This window comes from Thunnus albacares, chromosome 6 (genome assembly GCF_914725855.1).
Source record: "Thunnus albacares chromosome 6, fThuAlb1.1, whole genome shotgun sequence".
NCBI lineage: Eukaryota > Metazoa > Chordata > Actinopteri > Scombriformes > Scombridae > Thunnus > Thunnus albacares.
Genome location: NC_058111.1, coordinates 13,599,557 through 13,617,548, shown reverse-complemented (window position 1 = coordinate 13,617,548; position 17,992 = coordinate 13,599,557). Strand labels below are relative to the sequence as shown.

The following is a 17,992-nucleotide window of genomic DNA, read 5'->3' as shown; positions in this document are numbered from 1 at the left end:
TGTCTCCGTCAATCTTTTGTCAAATGTATGAAACCACACTGTCAAATGCAGGACACATTATTATTGTCATGACGTGTGCACTTAAACATGCTTAGAGTCCTTTCTTCCCACTCACCCACTCACACTCTCCAATATATTCCTCGGGTCTTTAGAAAAAGAAGTTTTCTTTTGGCTTGACTCAGCTGAACTTGGTTTCAACATTCAAACCAAATCTCAGCTTCATTTCCATTTAGGGAGGAAAGTTTAATCAATTATCACTGATATTAAACTGAGAGGGAGGATGGTAGCATTTATTCCTCTCATTTCAGTTATCAGTGGTCATTGTGCACACTGAATATATCACAAAATGGATGTTGAAATAAGGGATTAGAGTGATAAAGAGCAATGAATGCAGCAGAACCGTACAGGTCACAAAAACAGCCATGGAGTCAGACACGTGAGACGCAGCTGCAGCCAAACAGACATTTATATAGGTCATCAGAAAGAAAATCAATACGGCAAAAATTGAAAGATTAATTCTGGCAGTCTTCCAATGAGCTCTGGTACTGCCTGGTTTGTTCATTTTCCTGAAGATTGGGCACCCACAGAGGCCATGACATTTCGAAAACTTTCACACTTTTGTGCCTGTATAGTAAAGGAAAATAAGCAAACTTTACTGGTTGTAATCGGATAAATCATGCAGGGGATGGCATTGAAAGAATTACAGTATTTATTACCTTTGTACACAATAAAAATGTGTATCGTGTAGAAAAGCTAAATATGTCTATGTCAATGAAAGAACTCTCCAAAAGCCATATTGTACACACAAACATATTTATAAAAACGTACAGTATATGTATGAATAATGCAAAGTTATAATTTAAAAAAATAGCTACATTTGCATATTCATTGCTTGAATCCACTTCTGTTGTCCTTCCGAAGAGCATTTGACAAAACACTCAACTCAAGGTCCTCTTACTCATTGACTCACTCCAGAATAAGCGGGTACAGTAAGTGGACTATTTTTGTTGAAATTGTTGTGTCATCTGATCCAGATTGTTACTTATTTAAAGGGATAAATAGATTGATATTGAAAATTGATTTCTTGCAGAGAGTTGGATGATCAATACAACTGTCAATACAACTATGCTTGCACAGTAAATATCGAGCAGCTTGTTAGCTTAGCTTAGCATAAAGACTGGAAACAGAGGGAAACAGCTAGCCTGACTCAAGCAAAATATGCCTATAAAGCTAACTAATTAATACATTACAAACCCCCCTTACACTTTGTTTTTTTTAATGGAATAAACAAAAAACAGTGTATCTCCCAAAATATTGAACTATTCCCTTAAAAATTATACTTTTATAACTCTTTACTTTTAAGTATTTTATAGCCTGACAAGAAATCTGCACCTGTCTACTTTCCAGACACATTTTTTAAACTGGAAAAGGCAACAAAGAGCTCGAAACTAAATTTAAACATACAAAAATAAATGCACAAAACTTGTTTAAAAACAGTGTATGATGCTTATTTGTTCATTTTAATATTGTACAGGGTTAAAATGCTGCTTCAAAGTCAATATTTTGACAATAAAACAAAAGAAAAAACAAAATTGTGCACCTTTTTATGATAATTGTTCATATTTTTGTTTAAATTTGTAAAAAATAAGATAACATTTGCTAAAATAAGTAAATTTAATTAAACACAACAGTTGCAAAGCTTCTGTAAACATTGTAACTGACCAAACATTAGATGGCAATGAGGGACAAGAATAATGAGGTATTGAAGGCAATAAACACACAACACCTAACACAATACAATACAAATTTAATAATGTGTTTAAGTTTGTGTATCCAACATAGAGATTGCATTGCATAGAGATGTGTATTCATTTAAAGCTGGGGTTCCAAACACCTGAGGCTGCGGATGTGGGAAGGCGGGACTTTTGCAGGAAGTGGAGCAACAGCAGTAAGAAGCCCACGCTGACCACGCCCAGGATGACCACGCCTGAGATCAGAGCGCTGGTCACCGGGTTCATCGCCTGGGAGGGGCGACCAGATGCTGGTGGAGGGAGAGGTGAACAATAGCAGAAACTTAAAACAGACACGTTCTTTGACATGGAGCTTAACATGACCTGAGTTTGTTTCTTTTTCCTTCAGAAAGAGAAGTGGAACCTTTTTGTTGTTATTGCCTTAAATCATCAATTTCCATGGGTATCTCCTGTCTTTCCACCTAACCCAGGACTTAGTCACGGGTGATATTTTATACCTCTTTATGTTTTGTAACCTTGCATAAAGGAACTTACCTAGTTGAGAGTTGTTGACGGGAGTTTCATCTGAAAAAATGATTTTAAAAGTGTTAATTAGGGTTAATTTTACAGATACTTTAGTCCTGAGTGGTTCTGTGGATGTGATCTTAATTTAAAGGAATAGTGTGACATTTTAGAGAATATGTTTATTAATTTTTGCCAAGAGTTAGATGAGAAGATCAATACCACTTTCATATCTATCTGTTAAATATGAAGCTACAGCCAGCAGTTAATTAGCTTAACTTTGCATAGACTTGAAAAAGGGGATAAAAGCTTTCCTGGTTCTGTTCAAGGTAATAAAATCCACCTACCAGCACTTCTAAAGCTCAGTAATTAACACATTATATCTAATTTGTGTAACCTGTAAAAAAAAAAAACCCAAAGTGTAGAAACAACAATTTGGTTTTATGGGGGTTATGTGCAGGGCTATCTTCTGACAATAGATAAGCTAACCAGCTGCTAGCGGTAGCCTCACATTTGTTCTGCACAGATATGAGAATGGTATCCAGCAAGGTAGCAATTAAGTTTATCTCCCAAAATGTCAAAGTATTCCTTAAAGATCAACTTTATTGTTCGTACCACTCCTGGTGATGATTGGTCCAGCGGTTATGATGGCGTTCCCAGATGCTGCTGGGAGGGAATCAGGATTCACTCCTTCATCCCGCCTGCGTCGTCGCCCACAGATCTGCCAATCACATAGTCAGATTTTATTCCTCAGTGGGGTAAGGGAGGCACGTGGGGAGTCGCAGATTGAGATTCATGATTTCTTACACTTACTGGCATGAGCATGATGCAGTCGTCTGCTCTGCAAAGCTTGGTGACACAGTGCAAAAACACGGTCGACATCTTCTGGTGTCTGTGTTTAACAAAACGGAAAACCTCGAAGGAAAAGCGTCCCATCTGACTCTTCCCATTCTCAAAAACTGTCGTCTGTGGGTCTTTGTAGCAGCTGTGTCAAAAGAGAACAACACACAGACACACACATATATGCATTCACACACTGAAAATGACTTTGATGTATGCTTAAGTACTCATTGAGAGGAAAAAAAAGTAGCATTCATGGGGATAAGCATGGAGAGCCTGAATAGGTAATAGCTCCCTTTTGTGGTTTATCAAGATCAAACCTTTTGTGGTTTATCAAAATCATCTTGAGGAAAAAAAAAAAGCAAGATTACCCAAAGAAAAGGTCGTAGCGTAGTTCATCATTAGGATTCCCTGAGGGGGTTGTGTAACAGTAGTCCATCAAGATGTTCCACCTGCAGGGGGACAAAACTGTAAGATTTGGATGGAGGATAGAGATCTAACTACACATGGGAAAGCACAGATCTGCCTTTCTCTGCTGCGGACTGGCGCCTTCACATCGTATAATAGCATAATGGCATAATGAATGTAAGCAAACCATTGAAAGAAAAGGGCTGAATCTGGAAAAAGGATGGTGGGAAAGATGCTGATGGTGATTGACTATATCCCAAATTTTATCTCTGCTTTGTAGACGTTGTTTAAATGCCACAATGTATGTTAGATAATCAATATTTCCACGGACATTTATCACATTTTAAAGTTAAATGACAGTAAATATTCAGTAGTAAACAATTGTTTTCTGGTACCGTTTGTCTAAGTTTGTGGCCTTCACAGCAGCAAATACTCTGGTTTTCAGAGCCAGTCCAGCCATTGGAATAGAGAGAGGTTGATTGTACGTTGAATCCTGTACAGAAAAGAGTCAAAATAAAGGAAAAAACATAAAGTATTTTTATTCATTTCAGTATTTTTAATTTAAAATACACATTTGTAAACCTGAAATTACTGGAAAAGGATCTCTGTGTGGGTTCAATCCTGTAATAGTGAGGTGTTAAAAGATAAGGCTGGTGATATCCTATGTTTATGTTATGAAATGACCAAAACCAACAGCATGTTAGTCTGTCTCTCAGTAATTTCCGGCTTCCCTGCTGTCTGTGGCTCTCAGCCCCAAGCCAATTTATTTCTACTGAAGATGTTAATTTTTTAAAACATGTCATGAATACATAGGTACTTATTTTAGAAAATGGTAAGTGTTTTTTACAACATCTGGGCACTTTAGTTTTGAGTAAATCTTACTCAAACAGGTGTAAACTGCATTTGTTTGGGACTACATTCAGTAGCGGATTTACACACATTTGTTGCTCTAGTGAGTATTTGAAGGAACATGTCACCCAGTGCAATGGTGTGGCTTACTAATGTGTTTTCAACAGTTTTTGGACAACAATGGAGCTCTAAGGCACTGAGGAATAAGCTATATCAGACCTTGGCTACATAGCCAATTCAGAAAAATATAGAATATCTCCAGACTTATCCTTCAAGATTCAACCTCCTAACAAGTCCAACTTTTTAAAGTAGTTATGAGATCCATTAATAGAAAACACAAACATTAATGAAAGGTCATGAACTCAATTCTGATTGATAAAAATCCTGCTGAACCCTATAACCTAATAACCACCATGAATTGAAATGGTAATTATTTTATACGGCAGGCTGAATGCAGCAGTGTACTCACATTGTACAAGATCATACTCAGCGTGCTCACAAATGTACCATTGCTGTCCTTGACGGAGACAGCAGCAGAGGAGCTGTGAAAAGATGCAGCACATTTATTTTACTTTATTTACTTATATTTTGTGGATGTTTGCTTTACTTAATAAAAAACATTTTGTTTTTTTTTAACAGTATGTTTAAAGCATCATCTAACCTTCAGGTTTATTCATTCAGGTGACTGAAAGACAACAGGGAGGGATGTATGCATGTGAATTAGCATATGAGTCTTTCAAACACGTACAATAAATGGTTTGGAGAAAATCTTAAGACGCAAAGCCACTCAGGCTTTTAAATGAGGCAGTTAACTGTCAAAGCAGTTTAGAAAAACAATAAGCAAAGCTCTTAATTAAATGAATAAATCTTCGTACAATTGAAGAACAAATCTACTGACTAATTACTGAAAGGTCAAGTTCTCTTTTGGACACTGAGAGATCCTTTTTTGGGCAGCAACTTACGATGCCAGCTGTGAGTTATTGACCAAGTACTCCAGTGGGTAGCTGCAGCTGAATTTATACAACAAACTGGGCAAGTAGCTGATTATAGCTGGCGGGTCAGGGGTGTCGATATAGCCTGAGATGTTCCCAATTTGTACTAGAGACATGTTCCCATAGGCGTTGGCCCCGTAGGCTGTGCTGACCTGCAGAGAGAAACATCTCGGCCACGTCACTTTCTCTCAAGTCAATAAAGAACACAGTGAAGGTGCCTATTGATTATATTAACACCATGTTCTCGCATTTGTGTATTCTTTACCACCAGGCTGTTACCGCAGGCCTCCAGGGTGCTGAGGCTGATGCTGAACAGGACTGCTGTGGGGAAGGTGTTGTTGTTGATGAAGCCGCGGCACTGGGCATCACCGTGGCGACCATTCAAGGCCAAATCTGTGTCAGTATAGCCAGAGAACAGCACCGGGCAGAAGTTGATCTTCAAGGTGATGGTCTGAACCCCGCAGTACACACTGATGTCCCGCTCGCCTGGAGAAATAGAGAGGGGGCAAAGTGAAGGACGAAAAAGATGAGAGGAAGTTTAGACCAGTGGTTGTCAATCGTGGTCCTCAAGACGCAGGACCTCTTTGACCTGACAGTTTAAGTGTGAAATGTTGCCTGTTAGATGGTTGGAATGAAAAACAGCAGGGTCATGAGGACAGGGGTTTTAAAAGTAGTTTAAAATTTTATGGAAGGAACTTATTCGCTTTCAGAAAGTTAGACGAGAGGATTGATTCCACTCTCGTGTAGCCAGAGCTAGCAGCCGGTTAGCTTAGCTTAACATAAAGACTAAAAACAGGGGGAAACAGCTATCCTGGCTCTGTATGAGCATAATAAATTAATTAAAAGTTAAATCTTGTTTGTTTAAAAACTACAATTTTAGAGGGCGTTATGTGCCAATTTCTTTTCTCAGATTGTTGTCTGCCAATTCACTAACAAATGAAATCTAATATCTAACAAGTTAATTAGAGAGCTTTAGCTAAATAACAATTACACACACTGCTGCAAAGATAAGTCATGTGAGATGAAATGCCAGTTACCAATTTTTGTAAGCTGTAAAAAAGTTCTGACAATCAGCACTTTGATTTGAGTTTTCAGGGCCATATGAGACAACTACCAGAGCTCCAAAGAGGCCAAATCATCTGCTCCCAAATTGCAGGTGCAGGTCTGTTAGAAAAACATATAATTTTCAACTGAATATTATCCACCTCTGTAGCAGCAACTGCAATAGTGATGTGTTTACTTGTCAAAGCACCAATTTCACAATGTAAAAAAATACTTCAAGTACAAGTCTTGCTCATACTCAAAAAAATTAACTATCATTAAGTATAAAACAAAAAAACAATACTCATAATATGACACCAAAAGCATTTGCATCAATGCTCCATGGTCCATGTGATTGTTAAATGTACAGCTGGACTTTACATGTTTTTATCTTTAATATAAGAAGCAACTGCGACTGAAAAAAACCTGCTAATCATATCATAGCTTCTATTTTCTTATATTTCTTTATGTCAGACATTGAAGTTATGTCTCCATCTCAACAAAGGTTGGTGGATTGGATGAAAACATCAGGGACGATAAGTGGAGGACTTCAATGTTATCTCACTGACAAAGTCTGATATGTACAGTAAAGTACCAGTACCTCACAGTTGTAAAGAGTAAAATGTGTTTTTCCACCACTGACAGAGGCCTTATCGTATGTCTTATATCTGCAGTCAGAATAAAAGAAGCGTTTCTAATCTGGAAAGAGAACATATGCTGTCTGGAGCATCCTCACCAGGAAACCTGCTGTGGTAGTTGGCATCACAGTTGTATCCATTAAACTGCGTGGAGACTGAAGCGGCGTTACTCATCAGCAGGACGATAAAGCACATCCGTGTCATTTCAGCGCCTGAGAGAGTTTTGCCCACTGTCATCTTCAGAAGGTCAGCATTGCATTAACCACATTCCTCAGTTACATGTTCAAAAACAGCACTTATCTCAAAATTAGATGTTTGAAAACAATGCTCCCCTGCCTCGCCTGTTTCCTCGACAACTGCACACTCTGACCTCTATCAAAGTAGTACAACCTTCTTTCCCCGGGTCCTCTAATCCTTCTTATCCAGCTCCCTCTGCCCCCTTTTACTTCACTCACTCATGTTGGCCCAAACCCTCGATTTCCCAACCCCTTTTAAAGTGAGGTCACAACTCTTTCCAGCTCAATTCATCCTCTTTCTCTACCTCCACTTCTATTTTTTTCTACACGTTTACCTGTTTCCTGCTTTATTCAAAGTCATTGATTGGAACCCCTCTTACTGTGGTGTGTGACGAAAGAAGAGTTGAACAATGTGAGATGTAGTTTTGGTAGCATCAAGGACTAAAACTAAACAGAACATCAGCCTTATGTGTATCTGTTGTGTGTGTGCAGATATGAAAGATAGAGAGATTTATTATCCAAACACTTCAACAATAGTGCAGAACATGGGAAACTCCGTCAGATCTGAATGGCCTGGACAAATCTTTTGACAGCGCCCAGAAACCTGAGCGTACTCGGAGGGTTCCCACTCGTCTCTCCTCAGTCTGATCTCTGTCTGTCAGCTCACACAAACAGTGGGTCTCAGCAGGGGGGGGACCAGCCCGGGAATTAAGCTGTCATCGGCTGCTGCTGCGGCCCACATTCACATGAACATAAAAGTCAACTCACGGTCTGATGCAGGGCTGTGTGTAGATAATTGTGATGCACAAGGCATCACTTAGAGTAAAGGCTCTCCGCGGCGCACACAGCATGGCATATTCAGTGTCGCAGAAGGCAAAAGTGGAATCTTGAGATTGTTTTACCCTTTCTCACTCTGCCTTGAGATAACCTGCTCACTTTTGCTTTTACTGCAGTCCGTCTAACAAAAACAGGAGAGAATCTGTCTTCTTCCTCTACAGATTTTCAATTCTTTTATTTTAAAACTATTTTATACAAAGTTAAAGAGGTGCTATTTGGAGGATAAAGATTATACATATCATACATGTTCCACTTCTCTTATAATTTATATGATAAATGTCCTTGTGGGTTAGCCTATGTTGGTAAGACATCATGTTCATTAAAACAGAGAATAAGTGACCACAAGGGCTCCATAAGGAGAAATGATACAGATTACCCAATAGCAGTACATCTCAATGACTTCAAATATGACATTTCATCTTTCAAGTTCCAGGGTATTGAAAAGGTGACTCTGCAGTGATAACATTGATGAAATTCTTAATAGAAGATAAGTATACTGGATATTTAATTTGCAAACTTTATCCCCTAAAGGACTGAATGATGAGATCTCATGGCATGTTATGCTTTAAGGAGCTCTGGGATCAAATAGACCTATTTATGGTGCACTTAAGATACAAGTATTTCATATGATTGCACAACTTTGAATGACTTATGAAAGCTGCAAGGCCGATGTTTTCATTCATTAAATATGCAATTTCTGTAAATATTCTTGCAGTGTTGTGGTATGTATCATGGTGACTCACTTGTCTCTGTTTTTCTTTTCTTTTTCTTATGTGTGGACTATAATGAGACAGATTTTACTCATGTCACTGTCAATTACTGAGAGACATTCCCAAAGGAGAATAATTGTCCCACACCTGTGCACACAGAATGGGCGTAGCACTATATACTTAAGATCATTGTCGTTAGAATCATTTAAAATACTCTTGACGAAGATCCAGAGGGACCGAAATGTTACTATAATCCATAGATTGTGATGCTGAGCAAGAGCTGTTTGCGGGATCTTTGTTTCTTAAGACTGAAGTGATACTTTCCAACACACCTGCATGAGATAGCTGTATGTGTGAACATCTCCTGTGAAAAAGTTGAAATAGCTGTTGCAGCTATTCTGCACTCCAAAATCTTGCAAGCAAACACTACCCAAGATAAGTGAATGGAGACACAAGAAATCAACTCTCTAACCACGAACTGTGCAAATATTCATTCATTCACCCAAGAAGACGCCAAGAGAATTCTGTTCCCCCCCTCCCCTAGTCTTACCAAGGGCAACCCAGTCTCCACAAACAAACTGAAGTTTCAATTTTAGATACGCAAAGAAGAAGAGATGCATCTACAACTACATAGTACAACTCTCAGTTAATACTGGCACAACAAGCACATTCTCGGGGGGTTAAGGATCCAAAAAGAACCTACTATAGGCAAGAACTGGAAGACATTCATACAGAGATAGGGTGAAGTCCTAAACAAATGTTCATTTGATCTGATGCTACTGATCATTGAACAAGTGTTATCAGAAATGAAAGAGGTTGAATCAATGATAAAAGAACATGAAGAGAAAATGAGACGGGAAAGAGAAATGAGGTCCTGACTTCACAGACATAGATAAATCCATCAAACAGTCTGTGGCTTAGTGTAAGGACCTACTACAAGCTAAAAAGATCTAAAAGTATAAAAGGGATACAAAAGATTATTCACAAAACAGAGCGTACCACTGGGATGGTCATAAAAAAGATGTGTGTTAACCCCAGAGGAGTGCCGCACTGTATCCAGATGACTCCGCTACAGGAAGTGAGTATCAAAGTGACAGTGACCTCAGCTGCCAACATGGTCAAACGCATTTTTTAGCTCAGAGGGGCAGGGGCATCCCTTGAAACCGATGAAACGCTGCAGATGGGGAAAACGGTCCAACAAGAGACGGTGGCCACAGACCCATGATGTGCAACTACAGCAGGAGGATCCGACAAGCCACCTCTCCAAAAAAAATTGACTGACACACACATCTCTGTCCTGTCAGAAGGTCTTTCATTTGACCTACTACTGGAGACAGACAATTTGATGCAAGAGTGGATGTATTCAAGTTTTTCTGAATAACTAAACTCAAAAAGATATACTCACAAATCTGCAGGTCAGAAATGACCCCTCTCTCATGACACTAGTACACATTTTAAACCAAAAAGCATCTTTTGTCCTATAGTGAAGAATTCTATAAATACTGCAGGCTTGTTGAACAAAAAGGTGTCGGAATATGGTAAATCGAGGCCTCAACTGCAAAAAAAAAAAAAAAAAAAAAAAAAACATGTCCAGAGAAAAAGAGAAAGCATTGGAAGATTCGGTGAAAGATTCTACTATAGTCTTAAAACCGTCAGACAAGGGGGGATCTGCAGTAGTTCAGGACTATGACAAATACAAGGAAGAAATTATGAGACAAATCAGCAATGGGAAATAAAATAAAATGATGTTTCTAACCAAGATGTATGCATCCCATACACCCTGTCCTACACACCCTGCCCAAAGTTCATAAGCCTAAAACTCACCAGAATGACTATCCAGGTAGACTAGTGGTAGCTGGGATTGGTTCACTACTAGAACCACTCTCAAACTTTGTGGATTATTTTGTCAAGCCATATGTGCAATCACTACCATCTTACATTAGAGATTCTATAGACTTCATTAATAAGATCTCAGAGATTAAGAATGTGAGTGAAAACTGTATTTTGGTAACTCTTGATGTAGAGAGTAGGGATGTGCAGAGAGCCCAGTATGTGTCTTTGTATCTATATTTGTTGAGGCTGCAAAATTATTTATATTGTATTTGAATAAAAGTGGAAATAGGCATAAAAATCCAGTTTTTATCTGTATTATGCTTTTAATTTTAGGATATTGAAGTGTTAAAATAAGTGTTTATGAATAAACTATCTTACGAAGCAGGTGACTGCGCTGACTACTGAGCTAAACCGAATGCATCACCAATGCGCAGACAGACCTCTACTTATTTATACACCCATAACACCGAGAAAGTTCAGCGTGTAACGTGTAGAGAAGAACTTCAAAGGCGTATTCGGGCACACACCTAGTAGAAAATCTTTACATAAGCATTCCCCACAAGGGGATCCCCCACAGAAAAAGAAATACTCCATCATGTTTAGTACAACCTTTACCCCCCACTGCCATAGGCTGGGCTCTATTATTAAAAAACATTGGCACATATTATCATCGGACCCAGCAATGTCCATGGATTTGAAAGAACCACCATTAATAGTCCATCAAAGAGGACGTAAACTCAGAGATAGCTTTGTACATGCTAATGTAAAATCAGTGAAAAAGAGTACACAGGCCTTGTTAAAACCTCTTCCAAATGGGTGCTACAAATGCAGAGGGTGTGCTCAATGTAATAATATGATCAAATTGAACTGCTTTAGTCATCCTCATAATGGGAAAAATGATTTTATCAATGATATCATCAAATGCTCCACTTCTCATGTAATTTATATGATCAAATGTCCTTGTGGATCAGCCTCTGTTGGCAAGACACCACATACATTAAAACAGAATAAGCAGAAATGACAGAGATTACCCAATGGCAGTACATCTCAATGACCTCAAACATCTCATCATTCAGGTTCCAGGGCATTGAAAAGGTGACTCTGCCAGAGAGAGGTGGTGATGAAATTCTTAATAGAAGAGAAGTATACTGGATACTTAACTTGCAAACTTTATCCCCCAAAAGGACTGAATGATGAGATTTCATGGCATGTTATTCTTTAAGGAGCTTTGGGATCAAATAGTCCTATTTATGGTGCACTCAAGATACAAGTATTTCATATGATTGCACAACTTTGAATGACTTATGTAAGCTGCGAGGCTGTTTTCATTCATTAGATATGCAGTTTCTGTAAATATTCTTGTAAGTAGACATAAGTATGTGTCGTGGTGTCTTACTTGTTTCTGTTTTCTTTTCTTTTTCTTATGTGTGGACTATAATGCGACAGATTGTGCACATGTCACTGTCAATTACTGAGACACTCTCACAGGAGAATTATTGTCCCACACCTGTGCACACAGAATGGGCGGAGCATTATCTACTTAAGATCATTGTTGTCAGAATTGTTTAAAATACTCTCGTCAGAGTCCAGAGGGACCGAAACGTTAGTATGATCAATAAATTGTGATGCTGAGCACTCTCCAACGCACCTATCTCTGAGGTAGTTTGATGTGCGAACATCTCCTTTGAGAAAACTTTCCTCCAAACCTCAATGTCTTCCAGTCAGCATGTGTAGTGTGAAGGATTTATATTGTGAGACAAATTATATGAGTGGGAGGACTCTGACACCATGTATGAGCTGCTGCTTCTTTGCAGTATGATCTGTCACTGTTGAAGTGTCCTTGTGGGCCTTGTAGTTGTGTTATGTGTGTGTGTGGACATATAATTGTAGCCTCTCCACATAATCTATCCTCACTGTGCTGTTTTGACACCCTCCAGTCATTGTACAGCAGCATATCTACACAAGAGCCTGGCCTTTTGTCATTCTGAAAACGTGGCCTGAAAAAAGAAAAAAAAACCCTGAGCTAAGGATGAACTCACTCCTTTCAGGTTATGCGCATGTGTGGGTGGGTATGCGGTCTCACCTGTTGAGAGTGGGTGAGTGTGTGCCCATTCTCAGCAGAGCTCTGTGCCGCATTCATATGTTGTTGTGTTTTAAAGTACCTTGAACCTGAGTTGAACTTTGTTAGCGTGAATTGATAAGCAGCTTCCTCCATTCAGTCTGAGCTCCAGTGAACGCTGACCAAACCAGACCAGACCAGACCAGATCAGACTGATCCACCTCAGAAAGACAGAACATCTTGCAACTAATAGTTTGACACTAGCAGTTTTAATTGGGTGCATTCTTGCATCTGTGTGCAATCTGTCTTTGTGCAGGTAATGAAACATACTACAAGTCGCTGTTCTCCAGTTTTTGATTGTATCACATTATCTTCCTCAGTGGATGAAGTTTGCCCAGTTGTCATTGACTAGTTAGTGTTCAGATTGCCATTTTTTATAACACTATAGTGTCTTTGTATATGCACTGAATAACTGAAATGCAGTATTAGGCAAGTCTACAAGCTCAAGGTCGGATTACAATGAGGCCCCAGCTTGTCCGTGTAGCAACTGCTTTGTGATAATTTGATTCATTAGAAATTCATTTCAATCAGGAGAGACTCAATTGAAGGAGAGGCTTAGAGAGTAATTAAATAACATTTATTTGACATAGTGTGCACAATAGGGAAGGTTGAAGAAATATGTGAGAAATCTTTGGCAATAAGACCCCATTGTGACCTCATTGTTTTCAGGGAGAAATCATGCCATGGTGAGGACACAGAAATATATAGATAGACACTGGTGGTGGTGGTGAAGGGGGGTGAGAGCAGTGGATGAAGATCTGGATGGATATGATGTGGAGCAGCACTCTGATGAGCTCAATGGAAGGACCCATGGACGCTGGATCTGATGAACACTGGGGATGAATGTGGTGGAGGAGGGTTGCATTGATCTGACACTGAAATGACAGCTGACAGCAGCAGAGAGGGGAACAGTTTTAAAAGTTTGACAGCAAAGAGATGATTGACTCACAGAGGTTGCGGTGGAATCTTATTAGTTTAACTGAAAGCGTGAATGTCCTCGGTCAGCTGATTAAGTCAAAAGACAGAGAGAAAAAACTGAGTAGCATGAAGATAGTCTTCCTGAACTTTTGCTATGTTTCATTTGGTAATACGCACCAGTAAAGCACAATAAAACTGACATGTTCAGTGTGACATGTTTGATACTCTGTATCAAAATATATCCTTTGATATTCAACCATATTGCTAAATTTGCTAACCCCCAGATTATATTCAATGACAGCAACATCAAATGCCAATGCAAATTCTCACTTTCTACAATACGATTGAATAAGCTAACTGTCACACAGTAAATCCAGGATCTGGAAGTATTCCAGTGAGGTGTAAGAGTGGGTTTCTAGTGCTCTAAGAAAAATCCATTTTTCCAGCTCATTTTTGCCTCAAGGCCACGTTAAGGCCCATCTCATTTGTTTCAAAACATAATCCTAATGTGCTGTTTGGGTTCCTGGAGACCTTGGGCCCTCTTTAACAGCTCAAAAACATTGTTTTATTACCTTCACGACTTGTCCTCATTTCATGAGAGTTAGTTGAGAACTTTTTAAACTGATGACATGTTTCAGAAGACCACTACAGAAAACGTCACATTGCTTCTGTTTGGAGTCTCAGAGAGCCCAGCTGTCAAAAAAATGGTTAAATACAATGGATTTTCATATGCTCTGTATACATATGCCATTTTTATATACAGTTTGTGTATTTTATGCCATTATTAGACAGTGACAGTAGAGAGGTGACAAGAATCAAGGGGAGAGAGAGAGATGGGAAACTACATACATCAAAGATCTGTTGCCAGAATTGAACCACAGACTTTATGGTTATGTGGCATGCCTCTTAACCAGCAGGCTGCCAGGGCACGCCATTTTTGCAGTTTAACAGTTTGTTCATAAGAAGTCTAAGAGGTTTGTTTTAATGAGGTGAACAGAGGTTGGCAACAAGAGGAGCACATATTTGTTTGTGTATAATTCATGAAATAGAAACAAGAAATATTTCTTTATTTGGCAGTGAAAATATGTATTTTGTCACATATTTAGTTGCATATTGGGTTTTAATGAGGTCAGAAGAAAAGAAAACAAATATTTAAAGGAAAAAATTGGTTAATAATAGGGTTAATAATAAAAAAAAACAATATGGTACATTCACATCAAACATTTCATATATTCATTGTGCATATTTGTGCATGAGCACATCTATATGCATGCGGTGTTTGTATCCTTTGCCTGCATTGTTGCTGCCCTCCTACTCACGACACTGTCGCCCTCGTCTAACACATCTCATGTGCGTCACTCTGTTTACACTGATCCTGGCCTGTGGCCTCACGTGTCAGACTCAGATCCGGACTGGAAGATCTACAGGCTCCCGCTAGCCGTACACAGCCCTGAGAAACGCAGCTGGCTGCAGGTGTTTGCTATTCACTGATGCTCACCTGCCCCTCTGATGAGGTAGGGCTGAAATCAAATATGATGCAGACAAGTGGCATTCAGAGCAAACAGGATCAAATGGCCACATACACATGAAATGAATACATACGGTGAACCCATTACTATCTAGATTATTTTACAAATCCCACCCTGCAAATGACCTATTTAACCAATGTATAGTCATGCGCTCTATTTCTGTGCTTGTGTTTCAGTCACATGACTTCCTTTAAGATGTTAAGTTATACTGGAAATCACACACGAGTGGGTCTGTGAAAAACATGTACCCATATACCCCCAAAACAATGTGTATCTGGTTGATTTTCTTTATATACTAGCTTCTCTAATACAACACCTGTTCATTTTTCATACAGAGATTCAATAGAAGCTACATTATTTCACCATATGTTCAATCACATTCACCAGTTGTTATATTGCAGGAAATCGTTTTTTAATCCTTCATCATAATACCATGCATGTATGTGCAACTCAACAGTCGTCATCCGAGCTTTGTGAATGTTTCCTGCAGGTCGTTGCGCTCAGAGACTTTTTATGGCCCAGGACCAACCGCCACTCTTAGATCTGCCTGATAGAGCCGTCTCTATCTGATCAAACTGAAACATCCAGACTCAACAAACAGACATCTACATCGCACAATCTGGGCTGCATCACAAAACCCGTGAGAGCGTAGCTGTAATCTGACGCTCCAGTTTTAACACAGGCAGGAAAGTGAAGCCCTCATCAAAGGCGCTGCTGAGATTTGAGCCTCAGTGAGTAATGTTTCCAAAAGCCAGAAACCTCTTTTTTTTTTTTTTACCACAACAGAGCAGCAAATGCATGAAGTATTTGGGTAAAAATATATTTGTAGTACAGATGAAGCAGTGCACAAAAGCATGACAGCATTATTATACTGTACACTGTTATTAATAACTTTGATTTGTAGAGATAAGGCTTTATTTCTCAAGGTGATGTCTTCTGAAAATGAAAAAGAATGAACCAGTAGTTTTGGGTCATTTTTTTTAGAGTGAGGAGATGTTTGATGTCTGTATCTTTTGTTGGGCTGGAAACCTGCATAAATTCCCAGGTCAGAAGGGAAAAACAGCAGACTGACTTATTGTTTATGTATGAAACCCTACCCTGTATTAGGAGGAAAACATGTGAGGAGCTCTCCTTTTCTTTAACATGACCTTGTCACGGATATCACTCTAAAGGAAACTGCAGCTATTTATGTCTTTCATACTGCTCCTGTATCCACATGCACACTGTATTTACCTGAACTGGGGAATATAAAAGTAGACAGAGAATAAGGCAAATTTATTTGTTAGTGGGGAGTAATAAAAAATTATTTTTTACTATTTGTGAGGCAAAAGAATCAGGCCAACATCTGATGTGTTGCTGCTTGAAAATAAAAAATAAAAAAGATGAAGTCAATTATCGTGATTTAAAACTGACTTGTAATGAATATTTATGCAGCAAAATAAAGCCTCCAATTTAAGTTGTTTTGAAAACTGAAAGAAAGAACTGGATGAATTTGACTGAATTATTTACAGAGGATTTTTTTTTTTTCCAGAACGTCTGAATTTAGATTCTGTTTCATTAAAGTATCAAAATTTAGGCTGATAACTAAATCCATAAATGGGAAAGACTGTATTCTTGATGTTTGGAGATAATCATGACACTATGCTGCCCCCCTGTGCTCTCTGTGTCACACTGCAGAACAGCTGCAGCCTCATTCTGCTCTGTTTCCAACTAAAGTGTTGCTGTTAAGGAGAAATTTAATGGCAAAACAGAAACTTATCTACATTTTTTAAATGTGTGACATTGTAGACTCTTTTATCCTTATGGATTTGCATGCATCAATACACCTGCAAAATTTGGCACTCGACACCTGTTTGTTTAATGAATTCATTTTCTGCATCCTGATAAGACTAAAACATCTGTGTGGATTCAAAGAGAGACATTGGGTATATATTTAGGCCTCAACTAAATATTTTCTGGGAAATCAGGGGGCATCTTCTCTTGAACATCAGCAGCTGCTTTAAGGAAACAAGACTATAAACATGAAAAATCTCTACTTTTGAATGAAATGACTTTACTGCAAAGATGTAATACTTTGGAAAAAACATAGTAAAATGAATCATTTCTTGATTTGGATTTACAGACTTTCATGGCAACTATATGTATGTTTATATTTTAATGACTCACCGTATCAGAAGTCTCAATATACTATACTTTAACTTTCTATTAATATACCACACATATCTAGAACTGTTCCAACTTCTTTAGCCATTATGTTTTATTAAATTACATTCTCGACTATTCATTCATATCTTATACTGAACTGTAATTTTAACTCACCTGATGGATCTGATTTAAATTTTCTTCTTTTCCTCTATGTAATTTTACTTTATGTCTTTTTCATCACCTCAGCTGTTTTATGCCATGTCTTAAAGTCTTTTTATGTCTTATGTAACGCACTTTGAATTTGCCCTCTGGTTAAAAAGTGCAATATATTAAATTTCCTTAATTAAAAATGTACATTTGCTTTTTAACTTCTACGGGAGAGTTTTGGTTTGTGTCATACAGGGACATTGGGCGCTGTTTAGGCTGCCACTGGATAGTTTAGGTGAATTTTCCTTTTTTTCTGAATTTAGTCTTTAACATTATCATACCAGGATGTATGGGGGAAAAGCACCTAAAATCTCTGATTTATATATATATATATTTTTTAAGTTAGTCTGAAATCAAAATGTCACACTATAATAACACAACAAAACCCTGATATCTCCTGGGTTGTATATACATTTTGTCAGGACACCATATCCCAGT

At 38.4% G+C, this 17,992-nt stretch overlaps 1 protein-coding gene across 1 annotated transcript; it reads right to left on the bottom strand.

Moving 5' to 3' along the window:
* Window positions 1-1,708: 1,708 nt before the first annotated feature.
* Window positions 1,709-7,317, bottom strand: zpld1b (zona pellucida-like domain containing 1b). The gene is made up of 10 exons (XM_044354633.1): window positions 7,119-7,317; window positions 5,607-5,827; window positions 5,312-5,493; window positions 4,819-4,891; window positions 3,896-3,993; window positions 3,464-3,544; window positions 3,066-3,237; window positions 2,868-2,973; window positions 2,286-2,315; window positions 1,709-2,041 (listed from the first exon to the last, which is right to left on the bottom strand). The coding sequence occupies exons 1-10, from the start codon at window positions 7,255-7,257 to the stop codon at window positions 1,869-1,871; spliced, it is 1,275 nt and encodes a 424-aa protein (XP_044210568.1). The 5' UTR covers window positions 7,258-7,317; the 3' UTR covers window positions 1,709-1,868.
* Window positions 7,318-17,992: the final 10,675 nt, after the last annotated feature.

What these genes read in the sequence shown, in the direction of transcription:
- zpld1b (XM_044354633.1), bottom strand. Translation starts at nt 7,257, where the DNA reads ATGACAGTGGGCAAAACTCTCTCAGGCGCTGAAATGACACGGATGTGC. An exon ending in CTACCACAGCAGGTTTCCTG is followed by an intron (nt 5,828 to 7,118) that starts GTGAGGATGCTC and finishes CTATTTCTCCAG; the next exon opens with GCGAGCGGGACATCAGTGTG. An exon ending in CGTCAACAACTCTCAACTAG is followed by an intron (nt 2,042 to 2,285) that starts GTAAGTTCCTTT and finishes TCCCTCCACCAG; the next exon opens with CATCTGGTCGCCCCTCCCAG.